The sequence below is a fragment of the Schistocerca cancellata genome, chromosome 8 (assembly GCF_023864275.1).
Source record: "Schistocerca cancellata isolate TAMUIC-IGC-003103 chromosome 8, iqSchCanc2.1, whole genome shotgun sequence".
Classification (NCBI taxonomy): domain Eukaryota; kingdom Metazoa; phylum Arthropoda; class Insecta; order Orthoptera; family Acrididae; genus Schistocerca; species Schistocerca cancellata.
This window is the reverse complement of record NC_064633.1, coordinates 549295767-549316808: the sequence shown is the minus strand read 5'-3', so window position 1 is coordinate 549316808 and position 21042 is coordinate 549295767. Positions and strand designations below refer to the sequence as shown.

The 21042-nt window shown below is 39.6% G+C and overlaps 1 protein-coding gene across 4 annotated transcripts in view; it reads left to right on the top strand.

The window, feature by feature from the left end:
• LOC126094654 (mitochondrial inner membrane protease subunit 1-like) overlaps nt 1-1964 on the top strand; it is a 56245-nt gene extending 54281 nt beyond the window's left edge. Inside the window, exons 2-3 of one of the 4 annotated variants that reach the window (XM_049909152.1) lie at nt 666-722; nt 1466-1964. In XM_049909152.1, coding sequence (XP_049765109.1) covers nt 666-722; nt 1466-1846 — 438 coding nt within the window. In that variant the 3' untranslated portion in view covers nt 1847-1964. The remainder of the gene's footprint in view (nt 1-665; nt 723-1465) is intronic. The other 3 variants (XM_049909156.1, XM_049909154.1, XM_049909157.1) reach the window with 3 other exon arrangements.
• The last annotated feature ends 19078 nt before the right edge of the window (nt 1965-21042 follow it).

The window sequence follows — 21042 nt, the reverse complement described above, 5'->3', positions numbered from 1 at the left end:
TCTGATCTCCATTCTGTGGTCAATTTAATTACAAATAGCCTTGCTGTTGAGGAGAGAGATTGTCTGTGTCATGTCAAATAGTGTCACATGGCTGGTCTGCCATCAGATATTGTAGCAGCTGGCAACATGACAGCTGTGTGAGAGACACGGTATCAGTAAATTTGTTCCTTACAAGATAGTGGGTACCAAAAACACGAGATAATCCACACCTCAGACCGTTGGGCACTGTGATTTTTGCATGGCATTTGGTCAAGGGTCAACCAGAGCAAATAATTCTGAACCTCAGGATTATATTTCAAAGTGTGTACTCTAATATTTTCCATGTACAAGAATATTGAAGTTAATTATATTTGTCTCATAGGTAAATTCCTGCATTCATTATGGTTTCAGAAAGCTTTTGCAATGAAAATGTGTCAGCTTCAACAAAGAATTTGGTGATGAGTTTTTAAAGAGTATTATTAACTAATTAATTGCTACCATTTTTCCAACAATTACCACACTATATTTGTAATTAGAATTAACTTTTGCAAAAAGCTGTCATAGCTACATTACAATGTGCTGCTGTCTGTTGGACTTGTGATCTGCATTTATTGCCATCATGTACTTTCAAGCAATTTCAGAAATTCTCCACATTCTCCAAAAAATCATTGACAAATACTTTTCAGGCATCCTCACTTCTTGAGGGAGAGGGGGGGCATTATCAAGAGTTTAAGCAGTTCAAAGTAAGTATTATTTCAGTATATTGTTTCCCTTTGTACAATGTGTGCACTACTTTGCTTTGTGCTGCTGCAGGTGAAGGAGTCCATTTTACTTAACTGCTTCAGTGTTGTGAATAAAAGTGCATCCTGTAGATATTCAGTCATTTCTACTGCTATTTGAGCAGTAGTTACAGTATCTGGTCCAAATACTCACTCAGGGCATATGCTTGCAAGTAAATGGCTAGGATGTACTTCTTTTCACATATTTTTCTCATTGCTCTCTGCATCATCATCAGTGTAACTTCACATAGCTTCCCAGACCTATCATGATGTAGTCAGTCTGTGAAGGCAGTTTAACATATTGCATGGGGCCATCAACATGTTGAAGAATACTGTTGCCACTTGATACATGAATGTCAAATGATCAGTTTAAGGGGGGGGGGGGGTTGATTGGTATAAGGTACATTTAAAAGCAGAACAAACTGTTGGACAAAGTAACCCTTCAGATGTAGAAACACACACCAGCTCACATACATATGGTCATTTTCATCTGCAGGTTCTGAGGCCCATTTGACAAATAGCTTAGTCTACTTCTGAATGTGCCTGTCTACCACTCAACACCTCCTCTATGTAGCGAGCAGCAAACTATCCTGATTCATATTATTGTTATTCCATTCTGGATTTTCCATTGTTTGAAATGATTAATTTATGTAGATGTCAGTACTGACATTTCATAGCACTGTAATGAAATTGTCTTTCTTTTACAGGATGCCGCAAATGAGTCGGAGGCCACTGCTTCTATGCGTGGAATTACAGATAATGGGGTGGTATCTTCAGTGTCTGCTCCACCTGCCCTTTCTTTGCGCACTGTGCTACCTACGGTATGCAGTAAGAGAATGTGGCGAGAATCAAAAAATGATGAGCTACAGCAGGTAGCATGCGAACAGCAGTCATCACCCTTAATGGAAAACGATGAATTTTACCACTTTGGAATGAGCATTGCTCTTAAAATGCGTAAAATGTCCAATATGAATAATATGCAATGTATTATTGCAGAAAAACTTATCTCAGAGGTAATATTTCATGGACATATGCAGGATCTCACGTATGACACAGTTATTAAAATTCCTGGGAAACATGTAAATTGACATGGGTATGCAACAATATGATGACTGAATTTGCAGTCGTGTACAGCATGTTGTGAGCACTTTGAAGAAACCTTTACACATGGAATTATATTTTAAATAAATATTTTATAACAATGTATTTCATGTTCTTACCTTTAAATAATCAGTGTCAAGCAATGAATATATTGCATGATAGGTCTTGGATACAGTCTGGCTAAAAGAATGAAGTAAAATATTATAAGGATATTTAAGATCTTTGTAACTGCATATGGTAGCCAAAATTTGAGTGTTACTCTTAGTTCGTCATTATTATTTTCAACTTGACTCTGCATCTTGACTTCTCAGAAAGAGATTGGAAATTTCCAGGGTACTGCCTATAAGAATATTGCTCCTGAAGTTGGTAATTTCAGACATTGTTAACAGATTTAACCAGCTATAAAATGGCTGTTGAATTTACTAGCTCTGCCTGAATAAAACTCCTGTTGCTTTTTCTTGTGTTTACACATTGTTACAACTACAGAAAACAAGTAGTTTTATTTACTGGCTGCATGTAACGCTCAGGGGTCAGTTGGGCAATTCAGAGAAAGCTGACAAGAAGTGTATCAATATGCTGCACAACTCTTGCCTAGGAGAACCTTACAGATGTGGAACTAGTCAATAACATTAACTAGAGATAAGCAAATAAAATACCTCTTTACACTGTACTAAATACAACATTACTATATTGCTCAACACTATATGTGATTGTGACAGGTAAATGTAATCGATTACATTAGAAAGAAAGCCATTACTTAAAAGGCTGCTGCTTTGTCAGTTCTCAGTTTGTCATATAAGTAGGATGTTAGTAATCATCTAGTACTTTTACCAAACACTAATGAGTTCCAAGCCTTTTTGAAATTTTTTTTGCTTTTGATGTTGGTAATTGTCATAATTTCACTGTGTTCATAAATGCATGTATCTCTAATGATACAGTAGAAAAGATTTTATCTGTTTGTATATATGTAACTTAATATACTTTTCTGTTTGACTTGTTGTTTAAGGAAGCTGTCTGACATTATGTTCAGTATTAATTCAAAGGGCTGTTCGTTTTTACTGCTGATAATGTAAGCACAGTTTTTCCAGTTCATACTACTACTACGACGATGACGACCACCACCACTACCTGATTAAGGTATTTCTGAGTTCTCAAAGTTAACATGTCCCTGAATGACTGTACTAAGGTTGTGCCTGACAGCTGTTATATCCTTAAGACTATGCAATGTGATTCATTTTGGAATGTGTGTGTACACACACACACACACACACACACACACACACACACACAAAACAGATATTGTTCTTGCTCTCTGGATTATATTATGAAATGGTCGATTCTACTGAGTGGCTGCTAGCAATGTGTAGTGCAATTATGACATATGCAGTCGCAGTGTACACAATTCCAGAGTGCACTTATAACACAGAAGACACTCGCTATAATTTTGTAACTCACTCCTCATAATGGTGAAGATGACATGCTGTAGAGCTAATCTCAGTACACAGTGTGATAAACAGTGTCAAGAGTACGATGTGAAATGTAAGAAAAATAAAACTTAGTGATGATGGCACAGAAGTATTGAAACATGTTTGGGAATTACAAAACAAAACAGGATGTGTCTTGCAAGTATGCCAGTATAATTGAGTGAACGTGTGGTTTGCTGATTTGAACTTACCTCAGCCCTCTGATTCTTTGGTAACTGATAGAAAGCTGTCTAAATTATAGACTTTTTTCTTTTCTTTCTTGACACTTCAGCCGTATTTCTTAGCTAACCTTGTTTATTGTATCTCAATATCTTATCTTTGTCGTACTTACTTTTAATGTTCCACAGATCATGGGAGTTACTCCAATCTTCAAGAAATGATGTCATATTCTCAGTTGCCCACTTACATTGCATGCAACAAGCTGCAACATGCCTCTTGTCAATAGGCGTCAGCTTGCAAAGTTGCCAATTGTGGCATGCTATTGTCCTGCACAGGTGGTGTTGCTTTGTATTGTCCTGGTGGAATTTCTCTGTGGAGCGTCATATTCACATACTGCACATCAAATGTTGCCCTTGTGTTGCCTTGCTCTTCATTTGATTTGGTATTACAATAGACTGGTACACATACAGATTGGTTCAGGTGCTGATGTTATGATTAATGAAAATCGATTCCTGTAGGCGACAAAGTTGTGCTGGCACATTGGAGTCTATTACTGGATTTCAGCATCAATGTTTGTAGTTGGCTGGCAACTGCCAATGTTGGGAAATGTTCTAAGCTCTGCAGAAACTCACTGGTGATTGTGATGGAAGGAGGCAGTGCCTGAGCTGTAGTTCAATACTTCCATAAACCTTGTTAGAAGCTCATTTCCTCTGGTGGCTGTTACAGAATCACTTTCATTTATATTACACAAGAACTTGAGTTCAATGCTGTGCCATTTTCAAGGCTGCTCCTATTGTCATAATTTTACATCCTCATCCTGTGTGGATTTACACAGATATGCGTATGTCGTTTTAGTGTATAATCACAGTTGTATAAGACACAAGCAACAGTAACATTCCACACTTGCCAATGATTTAAAACAAGATTACTGCTTAAGTGACTTACAAGCGTAGAATCAGCCGTAGAGCAATGTTCTGTCCGATATATTATGAGATCTCAAACAATGGAAACTCCAGACACAAGTAAGGACACACAACTAACTGCCTTCTCTGGCATTCCAGTCCAAGATGCCGGAGATGGTGGTCGTGTGTGTGCGTGTGGTGTAAATGAATATGTGCATGTGTCCTTTTCTGACAAAGGCTTCGGCCAAAAGCTAATATGTAAGTGTTCTTTTGTTATCCTCTCTGCAACTTAACGTGTGATCTGCATGGCTAAGTAGCAGTCTTTCTTTTGAGTTTTAATTTATGCACATTTGGTGCTTTGGCAAAATAGTGTTGTTTTTAAATCGTTGACTAGTATGGAATGTTGTTCTCACTTTTGTCTGTTGCAACAGAAGTTACATATTAAAATGACAGATGCAAATTTGTGTACACCCACACAGGATGATGTAAAATGACGACGACAGGAGCAGCAATTGAAAATGGCACAGCGCTAAAATTAGGTCATCATGTAATATGAATGACTACGACTGTGGAAAATGAAATTGTCTTTCAATAAATTTGTGTCAATGGCGCACTACATGAAATACTTATCTGTTAAAATTGTTTAGAATAGAGTGCAGATTACCTTTCAAAATGGGAAAAATGATATTTTTTACCAGCCTGTTGGAATTCAGTAATGGTATTCCAGAATGCAGCCAAGTCTGCACTGATACAAAGCTTCCTAGAAGATTCAAACTATGTGACAGACTGTGACTGAAACCTGAGTTGTTTGCCTGTAGTGGGCAAGTGCTCTAACCAACTAAGCCAGAGCACAACTGACAACCTGTGGTATTATTTGTTTTGATTTTGGTTTGGAACTAAACCACTCTTCAAAACTGTGAAAAATTGTTCCTTTTTCCTTAGTAGTGACTGTGTATTCCACATATATTTAGTCTCTCTGATTTGGTTAGTATGCCATTCATGTTTCAAATGAAGAAGCAATTTTTTGGCTGTCACATGCTCTGAGCACTATGAGACTTAACTTCTGAAGTCATCAGCCCTCTAGAACTTAGAACTACTTAAACCTAACTAACTTAATGACATCACACACATCCACGCCCAAGGCAGGATTCGAACCTGCGACCGTAGCGGTCGCGCAGTTCCAGACTGTAGTGCCTAGAACCGCTCGGCCACTCCGGCCTGCACTGTCACATGCGTTCAATGTGTATTTTATAACAGATAAAATAAAATCACATTGCTTTATAGTGCCAAATACACTTCCTCATATGTTCATAATTTCAATACTGATTTAGTTTTTGTACATGTTTTAACATACTGCATCTCCATAGTATTTATCATTAGTTTTATAGTGTTGTTTTTAAATAATGCCTGTTCAAGACAATATGGATGGCATATCAACCAAAGTATACACGGTTTTTTCCCATTCTTAATAACAGAACAAATCAAGTGAGAGACTGAGTTATTACAATTTATACAGTACTATGTCACTTAATCCTTGGCATGGACAGTATATATGTTATTGTTCTCAAAGTGTTATGCTACAAAAATGATGATTGGAACAAGCAGACTACTTTCATTTGCTTCGGGTCCACATACAATTTCTTCAAATCTTGAGCACTGAATTTCAGATTTAAAGTTTAATTTTTACTGAGCTTAAGTATGATTTCTTTGTTTTGGCATACATTACAATCTAATACCTATACAGGGTGTCCCTGGAAGAATGGCCAATATTCAGGTACATGACAGAAACAAACATTTGAAGCAAAAATTCAGGTAAACATGGGCTCTAAAATGCAAACCTTAAGAGCTGTGAGCACTGTATAAGGTATGTTTTTCACATTATCAGCAATGAACAACTGCTCTTAGCACTGGACATTTTGTTCTTGTTTTGGCCCGTACTACCTCCTCCCAAAATATGCAAAGCATCAAAGACGAAAAAGTGCTCATAGCTCTTATATATGTGGGAACTTCAAGGTGGAGAGTATGCAGAATAACATGTGGATAATGTTGCCATGAATTGTACCATTTTATTAACACAAACCCAAACACAATAAGATACGAACACTTCAATCGTGAGAGTACACAGAAAGACAGACACTGATAAACACAAAGAGATACACTCAATCGTTGTTCTTAATGTCAATATCAATTACAGCCACAAACCTCACACCCCCACCCCCCTACAGTGCAGAGCACCAAAGAGCTGATAGGTTGGGGATGCTATTCCAGAACATTATCATACAGAATAGTGGGGAGGTGAAGGGGCCTGCCATAGTGAGAGCAGGGCAGATTGCCTTTGCCGATACCTGATGCAGGTGACTGCATGTCGAATTCCACCATGAATGTAGGATGCTTGACCTGAGGGTCATTGTCGTTTGGAGTGGATGCAGTTGAAGGATCCACTGGTAGTGGTGTCAAAGTGTAATCTTCTTGCTGGTCCCCCCCTACCCATGCTGACTTGACATGCTGGATAGAGACCACCAAATGAGGTGGCAGTGGTTATCCCAGTGGACTTGCATTCGGGAAGACGGCGGTTCAAACCTGTGTCCGGTCATCCAGATTCAGGTTTTCCATGATTTTTGTCAATCGTTCCAGGCAAATGCCTGGATGGGATCCTTTGAAAGGGCATGGCCGATTTCCTTCCCTATCCTTGACACAATCTGAGCTTGTGCTCTGTCTCTAATGACCTTGATGTCGAAGGGAGATTAAACCCAATCTTCTTTTCTTCTTCCTTGAAGGTTTACCATTAAGTAGGATGTAAAATGTCTGCTCCCAACCTCAAGAGTATTTTAGGGGGCCAGAATAAGGTTGCTGCCATGCAGCACAAATTGTCATCTTAGAGCACCACGTGGGTGCAGTCGTTTAATGCCTTCTGCACAAAAACTTGTTGTACAGGTGAGCTTGAGCAGATGGCCTATGGGTGTGGTTATGAGTGATGGCAACTCTGAGGCTGCCACTGGCAGAGAAGTCAAGAGCAAGTTTGCAAGTAGTGTCAGACATTCACGATACACAATTTCAGCAAGAGAGGATTTCAAACCATCCTTGTAAGTTGTCTGTTTTCCCAAACCCATGGTAATCCTTTGGTCCATTGTGAACCATGAGCCATAACACAGCGTTCTGGTTTCAGTGTCTCCTTTCAACCAACTTGTTGCTTTGAGGGTGGTAGGCGGTTGTGTGGAAGCATTGCACTCCACACAGTTTGCACAATTCTTCAAAGAGGAGTGATCTGAACTGATGCCTGTGATCAGTTATGATAGACAACAGACACCCGAAACGAGTTATCCACATATTGATGAAAGACAATTCTGTAGATTTTGTTGTTATATCATTTAAGGGAATGGTTTCAACTAACTGCATCGTTCAGAACGTATCCGAAACCATTGGATTTGGGTAATAGTCTGACCAAATTCAAGAGTACACGTTGAAAGTGGCTTTTAGGCACATCAAAGGTGCCTTGCAGCAAGACGACAGGCACATGTCCACTTCCTGCAACCTGCCTTTACCCCAGGCCAAACAAACTGCTCCATAACAAGCTTTGCACTGGGACAAACTGCCAGGTGTGATAATTATGCAAGCTGTCGGAAGTGGATTAACGGAATTTCGCTGAGGTGAAGCAGTGTGGCCTGTCTGTGATGTATCGCACCACAGCCACAAACTAGAGTTAGGCATCTGTAAACTTGTGTTAGTCACCCAAGCGTGACCTTAATGGTCCATCCTATTCCTGCTCTATAGCCAATGTGCCAAATTCAGGGCACTAGGCATTAAGGGCATGAATGTGGACATCTACAGTCTAGGCGTCTGAAACGATGGGGGGGGGGGGGGCGGCATCACAACTTGGGTTACAAATAATGTGGACTACTGTGCTTTCTGTAAAAAGAGTAAGGGGCTGGGCTGACCATCTACATTTCACTGCCTCATATAATGCTAGCAGTTCACATTCATAAGCCAACTACAACTGTTGGATCCCCTTTAGTTTATGGGAAAAGCACCGTAGTGGTTGCTGGATACTGTCAACTGTCTGTCACAAGACTCTGCCAATAACAGCCTCACTCACGTTAGCCATAATAGAGAATTGTACTATAGGTGAGGGATGGCACAAAGGTCTGTGTGTTCTGTAATGAGTATTTAATCAAATGGAAAGCATGCATCATCTCTGTTGACCACTGTACAGTTTGTTTCCCCTTAGTATTCTTCCCAGTTAGGGCACTGGATAGTGGCACCTGGATTTTTGCAGCCTGTAGAAAATTTCGCCAGTAGAAGTTTATCATACCTCAAAGCCTTCTTAATTCTTCGTATGGTGTAGGCCTATGCATCATATTGTTACAGTATAACCCCGCTTTTACGTTCCTGGAATTAACGTTTTCCCATCGTTTATGACATTTTTTATCGTTCCCATCAAATGTCCTATGTCTACAATGTTAATTGGCACCCCATTTTGTGTCAACATATTTTTATTTTTCCCACAGTTTACACATTATGAAAAAATGTTTGTGGAGAAAGATTAATGCTGGCTGTCCAATAGTGTTTTCAAATATTACGTGGTTAATTATCTTGACACCAGGGCACTCTACTTGGTGGATTTAAAGCGGTAAACATGTAAAAATTCGTCCCGTATGTCCCGCCACTGCCAAGCTCTACGTGGTGTGGTGGCTGATGGGAGTGACTAGGTTCGTTCAAATAAAGATGTCATGACCAATGATAACTATTTCTAAACTGTCTCTACTGCGCAAACACAGTTTCGTAATTGTTGTTACATCGTGACACCTTTGTCAAACCATATAGAGCATGTTTCAGCATTTGGCCACTTGTAACGCTGGTTGACACCGCCATTCACTTTGTGTTGCTCAAACATTTTTAGTTTAAACACAGTGCCAGTTACATATTTTTTTTCATGCTGAGCAAAACGTGTTTTGAGAGTTTATTCTTGTTGTCAAGTGCAGTATTTATGTATGTATTTTTTTTGTGATGTTACACAAACAGAAGAATGTGAGTGATTGTGTGTGTGTGTGTGTGTGTGTGTGTGTGTGTGTGTGTGTGTGTGTGTGTGCGTGTGTGCGTGCGGTTTTCCACATAGCTGAGGACGACGCACAGTATCTGGTAACCTCCAAAAGACGATCACAGTGCAAGAGACGCAGAATAACACATATTCAAACACTACACTAAATACTTATGTACATATTTGCACTTGACAATGAGAAAAAATTCTGGAAACGCGTCACGCTAAGCATGAAAAAATATGTAACTAGAGCAGTATTTCATTATTTAAATAATGAATGGCAGCTACAGGCTTTCAAAAACATCGATTATAAAGTATGAAATTGAGTCAAACGTTCCTTCTTCCCAGACAGTTATCAATCCTAGTTACATCAGCAGTTTTTATTAAAGAAATCTTCATTAGACAATAAACGAGTCCCTGACAAGTCTTGATACCTGTTATCTACATATGTCATACATAAGGTCAAAAAAGCAAGGGGGTATCCTATAAGTGACTTTTACAGCTTAAAAATTTGTTTCCCGCATTTTACACCTTTTTTGAAGTCCCTTGAGAAGTGGAAAAAGCGGGGTTTCACTGAGGTTTGGTTCTCTCTTCCATGGGTCTGATTCCTGCTAGAAATACAGAATGACCAAAAAATGTTGCTGTCTGTTGCATAATTGACATTTTTCTTTGTTCGCCACCATGCCTAATTGAGCCAGAGTACTGAAAACCTGCTGGGGGCATTCATCATGTTCTTTTGGTGAAGATGAAAAAGTGAGCATGTCATCAAGCAGAATCAATGAAGCACTGCCAAGTCTGAGCTGCATTTTTCAACCTGAACAGCATGTACAAAAACTCGAACAATCTGAAGGTGGTAATTATAGACATGTTTGGAATGTCATTTACAGCCACTGGTATCTGTGAGTAAGCCTTTTGACTGTCTAGGTTGCCAAATATCGGAACACCAGATAATGAATGTGAGAAGTCCTGCATATTCTGTACGGGATACGATCGGGAAGGGTTTGTGCATAGAGGGCTCTGTAATTTCCACACATCCGAAAAGTACAGTCTCTTTTCTGAACCAAATGAATCAGGGAACCCATATGCTGTTGCAAGGAAAAAACTCGTGAATGGCAGCTTTCACTATCTGTAACATTTTACAGCATAACTGCCATGATGTAAAAGATGAGATCCTCTGTATTTTCAGTGTTATGCCCCGTATCTCCCTTAATACCATGGTGGGTAAGGGGTTGGGAAGCAATAAACATACACATGCATGGGAACATCCGTCACTGGGTGGACCGTCAACAACCTGTGGATGTGTTGTTCTGTGTTGTCCATGATGATTCCAGCTGGGTGACACATTGATGGATGGTTTGCACAGCTTCCCTTCGGGAGCAGCATGTGACCTCATTGCATTTAGAGACCTATATGCAAATCCAATAAAGCCTGGGTGAGCAACTCATCAACGTCTCTACATTTGTCATCATCCTTGCGATTGTTGTTGAAGTTTTGTATCCTCATCTGTACGTTCTTCATGTTTCACCAAATGCTCATGGGGCAGAAGTCCTTTGATGGGTGACAATTAGCATTGGTAAGAGATGAAGTTTTTACTAAGAAGGCTGACATTTAACATCTGCCAGTTTGTTGTGTCGGTTGCGCAGTGACTCGCGTAACAAGGAATTTTCATTTTGCTGTGCAAGAGTTCCATTTTGGTGTGCATGTATAATTTGTTAGTTGCAGCAAGTTGCTCACCACATGTGGATCATAACTGTTGAAGTTTGCACACAGGGGATTTGAATGCTTCTGCATGTTGCGGAGCAGTTGAACCGAAGGTCGCCTGATTCATACCGAGAATGCTGTTGATGAGTGTTCTGTTGAAGAGCACTCCTCCTCCCAAATTTAGGTGTAAGTAAAAATGACGCAGAAAATGTGTCCCTAACTGAGGATTCATTCACATCTACTTGCATGAAAGTCCACATGACAGTCTGGCAGTTTCCAAAGTCAGTGTTGCATACAGTATAGCCATATGTTGTAATGATCAAACCCTTTGCCACCTTGAGTTCAGGAAGTGTAGAGGTGTTTGGGATCATGCTGGTCTCAGAACCCGAGTTGAACAGAAAATATTGATTGGTACTATTACCAAGTACACAAAAGCAGCAACTGTGGTCAGATGCTAGAAGCAAACTAGTTTGGTTCAGGTGGTTGGAATTTTGGTGTACTTTCATAATATGGCAACCTCTGACACCTAAAGAAGATCACAGGTGGCATTTAGGTGCTCACACGGAGGAGAATACTTACAGCAGCAGTTCTGAAGCATGCATGGAACCAGCACCGTTGTGTGCCCTGTCAGTCACTGGTAGCACTCTGATTGATGAGTGGCTCTGGTCGGTTTGTTGTTGTCAACTGATTGCTGTGCATCCTATTTGACAGGAGGCTTTGACCTATGATGGGAGTCTCTGGATGCGTTTAGTCCTACTCTTCAGCTGCCAGTCATGTGAAAGCCAAGGTGACTGCCACAGGTTTGTAGGTGGGGTGTTGTGAAACTGTGGACATGGTCGACTCCATTTTGTAGCTGCCCACTACACTGAAGCACAATATGACTGCCGAGTACATGTCCTGCTGGTGGCTGCTGGGTAGGTAGGGTGTCCACCTTGTACTGCAAAAACATGGTCTGCCATCTGTAATTCACCCTCTTGTGAGAGTCCTTTGTTACAGATTAAGGACAGTTAAAATCCTTTGTGGTAGTTTACTTACCTATATGACCCATAGTGTAATGTCAGGTATTAATGTAGGGTTCACTAGACTTCGTGGTACCAAAACTGTGAGGGTGTCCATCTATTCAACGACTCTGAGAAGTCACATTTGTTGCTCGAGTTACTTGCACAGCCTTTAAAATGATGCCATCTTGGCTGTCTCAAATTTGTTAACAGCAGATAGGGTAAAATCACTAATGATACAAGCATGCTCTCCTTGTGACTCAGTAATGTGGAATATTTCACTGTATTATCAATAATGTTGTGAGCAGAGAACAATGATTCTGCAATGCCAAACTAAGTTTGTTGTTTTTGGCAGGAACTCGTGCAGTTTTGGTAATACATGCTGAACAGCAAAAACATTACTGAAAAAGTGTCCTTGTGGCATTAACTGAGTCGATCCTCAAGTATAATAGGGCATAACCCCACTGACTGGCCATGACATGACAAGAAATCCTGGAAATCTGCTGTTACCCTGCCATCCATACTCCATCAAGGAGTAAGAACAGATTCATTACCTTGAAAACCAGCATGGAAACACACTTCAAATTGGGAGGAGTAAGAACAGAATGTTGCACCCATATACTAGGATCTAATGGAGATCCTGTAACACTGACAGGTATCAGCCTCTGCTGTTCCTCCATTGGAGATAAACTTATCACATCCATGGAAGGTAACACAGAATGTTGCCATGTGGAATCGACATGTGCACCTGCACAGGGTGGAAGAGTGTTTTAGCCACTTTCACTAGCAGCTTCAGACTTCAGTGGCTCCATGTTGTTTGCAGTACTATCCATGAGAAGCACAATCAAAACTAGCACCAGGTCCCAGTAACATCTGGTGGTCTATTGTGGTGGGAAGTAGTGCACCATGTTCGCTTAATTCATAGAAAATGTACAGTTGTCTTGGGTCACAAGTGAGTGTGCAGATAACATGCAGATACTATTGCCATGACTTACTACTTCATTAACACAAATCCACATATAAAAAGCTACAAATCCTTCAGCCATAAGTATACACAGCTAGACAGTCATGAAAACAGAAAAACAAAGATAAAAATACATGCAAAGAGACACTTACTCATTGTTCTTAATGTTGATTTTGTACATCTGTATCAATTACAGTGATCAATGCCACCACACATGTATTTTAGAGAGCACTTATACTAGACTATTCTTCCTTCAAATGATCATTCCTGTCATGTCCCTGAATACTGACCATTCCTCCTGGGGACACCCTGTATAATATTATACATTTACGTTACCACTTGAAAGCACAATTCTCAATAACTTTTGATTTATTCATTCTACATTGAGAAATATGGCAATAAATCAAAATTTTGTTTCCATTTCACACCCTACTTTCCTTTTTGGTTTTGTTAGTTGAACTGTAGTTAGACCTACATGTTTTGCTCGAGTTGTTCAGTTGTAAACTAGTTCCATACCCTTCGTCTTCCTCCTGAAGCTTTTATTTTCATTGTACCTTTGTTATAAATGTTTGACTTTGCTGCAAAACATTACATTTTTCAGAAGGCTGGCTAACTGCTTCACTAAAATGAACTGAACATTTGTGCAATACTGTAAAAGTTATGGAAATATTGGTATGCTACGTAAATGCATTTCTAGTGATTCCATGTTATTCACAGCTTTATTAATGAGTCCGTTTGCGTGTTTCTCACATTTTTAGGTTGTATATGGTGACTGTATTATAAAGTGTAGTGAATTAAAGAATTCCCTTTAGACTGATGATAACGTTACACCTTGCATGTGTTAGTGGAAGACAAACCTGTATGTTTTAACAACAATTTTTCAATAACACAACTTTCCATTGTTCTGATGTAGTTTTAGTGGTGGGAAGAGTGTTTATTAATAATCTTGCAAATGATGCTTCTTGTAGCAATGGGGAAAAGTAAACTAGACTCCGTGCATATTCTTAGAACCCTTTTTCCCCAAAGTTGTCATTTGTTTCGATTGCTGCATTACATTTTCATCTGTTTCAGAGCAAGGTATATCAGAGATGCAGGTAAGTCATTAAATTTTTAATCTCACAGAAAGACCTTATTCAGTGAAGAATGAATAGACGCCTAGAAAATTCTAACAAAATGGAATAAAAGTAGCTTCCACCGTCTTTAACTACATTCCATGGCCTGTATGCTTCAGTAGGTTACTGTTCAGTATGCATAAGCTATTCTTGAGTGTTTTTCTGTGATGTGTATCAACAAATTTATAGAACGAGTTAAGGAAAAATTTTAAATCTTTGATTTTTTACAAAATAGTGGTGAAAGTGATTTAGCTGTCTTAGTACATAAGTTATACGTGACACTCTCTCTCTCTCAGATCTTCTTCAGTAAATATCTCAACTTCTTTTCAGGAGTGTAATGACATGTTCCTCCTCCTACATCGATACTCCATAATCCTCCAACTTATGGCCTTATCTTCGTGGCCCTTACAAGCAATGTATAATGCAGTCTGCTACAAATACTGGCTCTCTATGTTTTCTCAATAGTGTTCCTCGAAAAGAACACATTGTCTTCCCACCAGGGATTCTCATTTGAGTTCCCAAAGCATCTCCATAACACTTGCATGTTGTTTGGACCTACCAGTAACAGATTTAACAGCCTGCCTCTGAAATGCTTTGATGTCTTCCTTTAATCTAATCTCGTACAGATGCCAAATACTCTAGCACTAATCAAGAATAGGTCACACTAGCATCCTGTGTACTGTTTCCATTACAGATGAACCACATTTTCCTAGAATTCTCCCAATAAAACAAAGTCAACCAGTCCCCTTTCCTAGCACATTCGTTGCATGCTTTTTCCATTTCATATCGCTTTTCAGTGTTATGCCCAGATATTTAAACGATGTGTCTATGTCGAGCAGAACACTACCAGTGCTGTATCTCAACATTATGGATTTGCTTTTTCCTACTGCTCCACATTAACCTACAGTTTTTGACATTTAGAGGTAGCTGCCATTCATTACACCAGCTAGAAATTTTGTCTAATTCATCTTGTGTCCTCCAGTTACTCAAATTCGACACCTTACCATACATTACAGCATCATCAGAAAACATCCACAGATTGCTGCCCACCCTATCCTCCAAATTATGTATGTATACAGAGAATAATAGCAGTCCAGTCACACTTTGCTGGGCACTGCTGACAATATCCTTGTCTCTAATAGACATTCGCCATTGAGGAAAAAATACGGTTCTGTAACTTAAGAAGTCTTCAAGCTACTTGCATGTCTGTGAACTTATTCCATATGCTTGTACCTTCATTAACAGTCTGCAGTGGGGCACTGTATCAAATGCTTTTTGGAAATCAAGACATGTGGAAACTAACTGTTGCCCTTCTCCATTGTTCACAGTATATCACATGAGAAAAGGGCACGAGATCTGCATGAGCTATGCTTTCTAAAACCATACTGATTCATGGACATAAGCTCCTTGGTCTCAAGAAAATTTATTATACTTAACTGAGAATATGTTAAAGGATTCTGCAGCAAACTGATATTAGGGAGATTGGTCTGTAATTTTGCGGGTCCGTACTTTTGCCCTTCTGGTACACAGTCCGTCACCTGCAATTTTTTTCCAGTCACGTGGGAATTTCTGTTGGGCTACAGATTTGCAGTGGCTACTGACCATAGACATTCATTAAATGGCTCTAGAACTGTCCTAGCAGAATCGGATGGGCGGTAAAATCACCCAACAATTAGCTTTGTTTCTGCCACACTCAACTTCAACCACAAATGAGATAACTTTGTAAATTACAACAAACACTCCCCCTCCTATGGACTGTAATCTGTCCTTCCAACATACATTCCACAACTTACTAAATATCTCGGAGCTTTCCGCTCCGGGTTTCAGCCAGCTCTTGGTCCCAATAATAATTTGAACATGCTAACTTTCCTGGGAAGCAGTAAATTTGGGATCTCTGTTACGAATATTTCAACAATTTATTGATAAAATTTTGACAGTTGATGTATCTTGTCTCTGCACGTGGTTCGATATCCCCCGTTGCATATCGATTGGCGAGTGTTTATCAGAGTACCTCAACCTACTCCCTAGCCTAAAATACCCTCGTGTGCACTCCACAAGTACTCTGCTACCCGAGTAGCTGCTTCCTTTGTGTAGTGCACCCCTAACCTATCAAGGTGAGTCCTACAAATCCCCAACTAATAACGCAGACTGTCATATGAATCCTCTGGTTGAGACCCTCCACACAGCTCCAAACCAAAGGATCCCAATCACCTCTGGGAACAATGCTGCAGATTGCGAGCTCTGCTTGCACCCGTGTGTGAGGCCAGCACCCTCCAACATTTCTGCCAGTCGCCTGTATGAACTGAGTATGGCCTCAGAACCCACGGGAAAGGTGTCTTTGGTGTTGATGTGAGCCACAACTTGCAGGCGACTGTTCTCTGCATGCCCAATAGCTGTAGGCAAAGCCGCCTCCAAATCTTAGATGAGGCCCCTCGGTAGACACATCGAGTGCACATTGGCTTTCCTTCCAGCCCTGAATGCTATCTGCCTAAGGATCTCTGTAATGCATCTAATGCTGGAACTCCCGAGAACTATCAAACCCCTCACCCCTTGTGCCTGCTCTTGGAGTGGCCTCCTGTCCACTCACACTGTGAATGGGGGAGGCCAGACGACCAGTCCCTACATTGGCTGTCCACATCATGCAACGTAAACATGTTTCACCCAACACTCACTGTGTTGTGAGGGAGATACACTGCATTGGGTACACTAGAGGTTGCCTTGGGCGAAACTAGCAAGACCTAAGGTGTCCCATGCAATGTGCCAGATTCTCTGCCACTGCTACACCTTGAGGCAGAAGCCTGAAGATCACTGACCTTTGTCAAAAGTGCATTCAGCTGTTCGTAAACTGTGACCAGCTCCTCCTGTGTCCACACGTCCTACTCATCCTGGCAAGACTAACTGAAAAAGTAAACTATAAAAGCAGACAGAATCCTAGATATGCAACTTGCTACCCTCCTGATGTGTTGCCAATGGATGCTGTTGCCTCAATGAAATATGTAGTTAGCTGTTCAGAAAAAATGAAAACTGCGCTACAGACTACGCAAATAAAATACGAGCTTACCCCTCATAAGTGGAAACACAAATGAAATTTAATAATTACTCTATGAGGAAAAGATAAACACCTAACTTGCTGCCCTGTACACCTGTATCAGCCAAAAGCTGGAGGCTCACTGACTGGCTCACTAAACAAATGGACACTTGTCTTCAAAACAGTACAAATTTCGATTATTTAATCCAACTGTTTATGATTGCTTCATTATTTTGCTATGTTGCAAATTCGATGATTCTGCATTTTTAAGCAGGTTTCTTCAAATTAAAAGCATGTATTGAATTCTATCATCAAATTAAGTAGATTTTCCAGCTTGTGGAAGAGCAGTTTTTTCCTATTGATGTCATTTTAGATTATAGTGCTAAATTACTTCTGTTTGCTGTACAAGATTTTATTCTGCATGTTAGGTGAACTAATGAGATAAGAAATGAGGGTGTTCTGATGAAAGAGAGAAATGAGTGGAAAACCTTGATGAGAAGAAAGGTCAGGATAACAAGACGTGTTAAGACATCAAGTAATAACTTCCATGGTACTTGAGGGAGCTGTAGAGGATAAAAATTCTATGGAAGACATAGACACATCACAAGACTGATGAAAAAAAAGAGAAAAATTGATCCTTCTGTTTATTTACCCCATTGGTATACAATCTTTTTATTGACATTGTGATAGCAGTACACTTATTTTTCAGTGATTTTCCTCATTTTTTACAAAAACATACTACAAGCTGTATTACAGCAGTCTATTTATTGTATTTCTCTATTATGCTGTGGAATATAATCATAAATAGTTTGAGTGTGATAAAGCTTAAAATACCCACGTGTAGGCAAATCTTGTGCTCTTCACACTCAAGGCAGCATTCTCCACACTGTGTTCTGTCGTAACAGACCTTTCATCTTCCAGACAATGCTGCTTTTTTGTCAGTTGGAGGTATTTTTGTGGGAAAATATCTCCAGTGTCTTCTTTCTTGTAGTCTCATTATATTTGTTCCTTGGCTTGGGCATCCACAAATCATATAATCAGGAAGCCTAATGTTTTCCACAATTTGTTCTACGGGTTTGAGACAAAGATCTGTGAACCTCATTCTTCCTTTACGGGAGTTCTTCATATAGTTTACTATGCTTGCATTGAGAATTGCCATATCTAACATATAAAAATATATATTTTTAATATCCCTTCACATAAAGAGGATATGAAAATAAGCATTGGTCACGTACATCAACACTGCTCATCCCTTTGTTGTAATCACTGATTTAGGTTTCAGCGTAATCTATGAATTTTTTGCTGTTCATAATCAGGTTAATCATGAACGGTTGACAGGATGTGCACTGGTGTCTTGTCAATTCATTTCACAGCAGAAACTTGATTCGCTGATGCAAAACTCAGTTCATCTGTTCTCAGCAATCAGTTCTTGAACTGTGGTGACATGTTCTTCCTGTTTGGTCTTACAGTTCCATCCACATAGATATTCCTCTCCAATAGCTTTAGAAACTATGTGGTAGATCCATACCAACTATCCAGGTATACTGTTCTCCGTTCACAAAGTTACGTCTCACACAAACCCAAAACAACTAACTCATTTGCTGGGATGCTTAATACTTTTTCTGCCTGAAGACCTGTATAAATTTTAAAATTATAACAGTATGCACAGTCAGATGAACTTTATATATTTTCAAACCAAATCTTGCCTTCTTTGAAGGGCTGTATTTTATGTATGACAATCTGCCCCTGAACTGTGTCAGACTCTCAATGATACAAACATTTTTTCCAGTCTTTTACACCCTCTGAAGTCTGTCAAGAAGAGGAGTAATAACTGGTCTGACCTACCTCAGTTTGTCATGCTGCATATCTGCAGAATCAGTAGCAAAATGATAATACCTCGAGATGGCTTTGAATGTCCTAAAAGGCATTGTTTTACTGAAAATGGGAGTCTGTATTATTTTTCTCTTTGGCCAGTTATTTTGTACCGAAGGTTTCTTTGTTTGGCCCGTAAGTATGCAGAGTGCAAAATGGGCCTCCATCTCATCTGCTTTTACAGGAAACCAGTGCACTTTGTAACCATTCTTCTCTGTTCTGCATGTATAGTTGTTTCTGCGTGTATTGTTGTCGTAAATAAATTTGTTTCCTTGACCACCATCTCCCAGAACTGTGGCAATCAAAACTGATAAATTACATGCAATGCTGATGGGTTTTGGCCTAGGGATTTGCGAATGGTAACATCTATCTCACTTTCAGTGTTGCTTTCGATAATGTAATGATCATTGCAAACACTATCCCATTTCCACTCATCAGTAATTGTTGACGTACCTGTTGCTGGCTCCACTATATCTCAAATATCGAGGGAGAAATCTTCTTTGTCAACACAACCACTGTTGTCACTCTTCTGATCCTGCACTTTCACTGTTTTCAAAATCTACAATATTTCCCCATCAATACCACTCAAATCACTTTCTTCAAGAAATCGACGTATTCTTTTGGCTTGGATTTCATATGTATCAGCCATGATGCACTACTGAATCTGCAAAAATGTGCAAACTTTGCATTGTAATATTTAGCTGCAGTTGAGCATTTCCGATTGATTTAAAGGCAGATACAGCTGCTACCATCTATTAACATAATGCCTGAACTAAAAATAGAACCATCAGTAGTGCAGTACATGCCCAAGTACTGCACAAGGCAATTGCACGATGACAATTATATCCATCGTTGTATGGAAATGCATGCGAGCGTGATGACAGTCATACCCGCCACTGTAAGCCAATGGGTTAATTATGTGGGTTCTTACAACCACACTATAAAATCATCTACTTAAGATATCCATTCATTCATTCATTTATTTAGTAATATTATGAAAAGGAAAGATTGTTACTCACCATATAGCGAAGATGTTGAGTGACAGACAGCCACAACAAAGACTATTAAACCATGTAGACTTTCGGCCAAAAGGTCTTTGTTCTAAAATAGCAAGTCTGGCCCTGGCAGCCAGAGACAGTGGTAGAGTGTGTGTGTGTGTGTGTGTGTGTGTGTGTGTGTGTGTGTGTGTGTGCGTGTGCGCACGCAGCCAGTAGCGATCGTTCCTTTTCGTAATATTCTCATTATTCCATCATGGATTATCCATTGTTTGAGTTCATTAATTAATGCAAACAATTTTTCTAATTCCCTGTTATAATTTAGTAATATTGACCAAGAAACCTTAAAAATAAAACTGCTAGCAGAGAATCAAGTTTTGTTAATTGGGTTATATATCTGTCAGCTGAATTTCAAAGGTATTTTTGTAAATCAGGAAGCAATGGGATGGACTTTCAAATGGACATTATTTTGTTGCTTTTATTGTTATAAATGTGTAGCTGCAGTGGAATCCCAATAGACAACTAGTCTATTACAAGTTGGCATGAATGACTAGAGAGGGCAAATGTTATAATCTGGTTCATATGCCCGTAAGTCTCAGACTTTCTGCTTTAACCTCTTCCTTGCAGTTATTGATGGTTGTACACTGTTGTAATTCACTAAAGCGCCAAAGAAACTGGTCTCGTCTTCAAATACAGAGATATGTAAACAGACAGAACACGACACTGTGTTCGGCAATGCCTATTAACTGTTTGGCGCAGTTGTTAGATCAATTACAAAACACTAGGTTATCTAGATTTAAGTGAGTTTGAATGTGGTGGTGTAGTCAGTGCACAAGTGACACGACACAGCACCTTCTAAGTAGTGATGAAGCGGGAATTTCCTGTACGAACATTTCACAAGTGTACTATGAATGTCAGGAATCCAGTAAAACA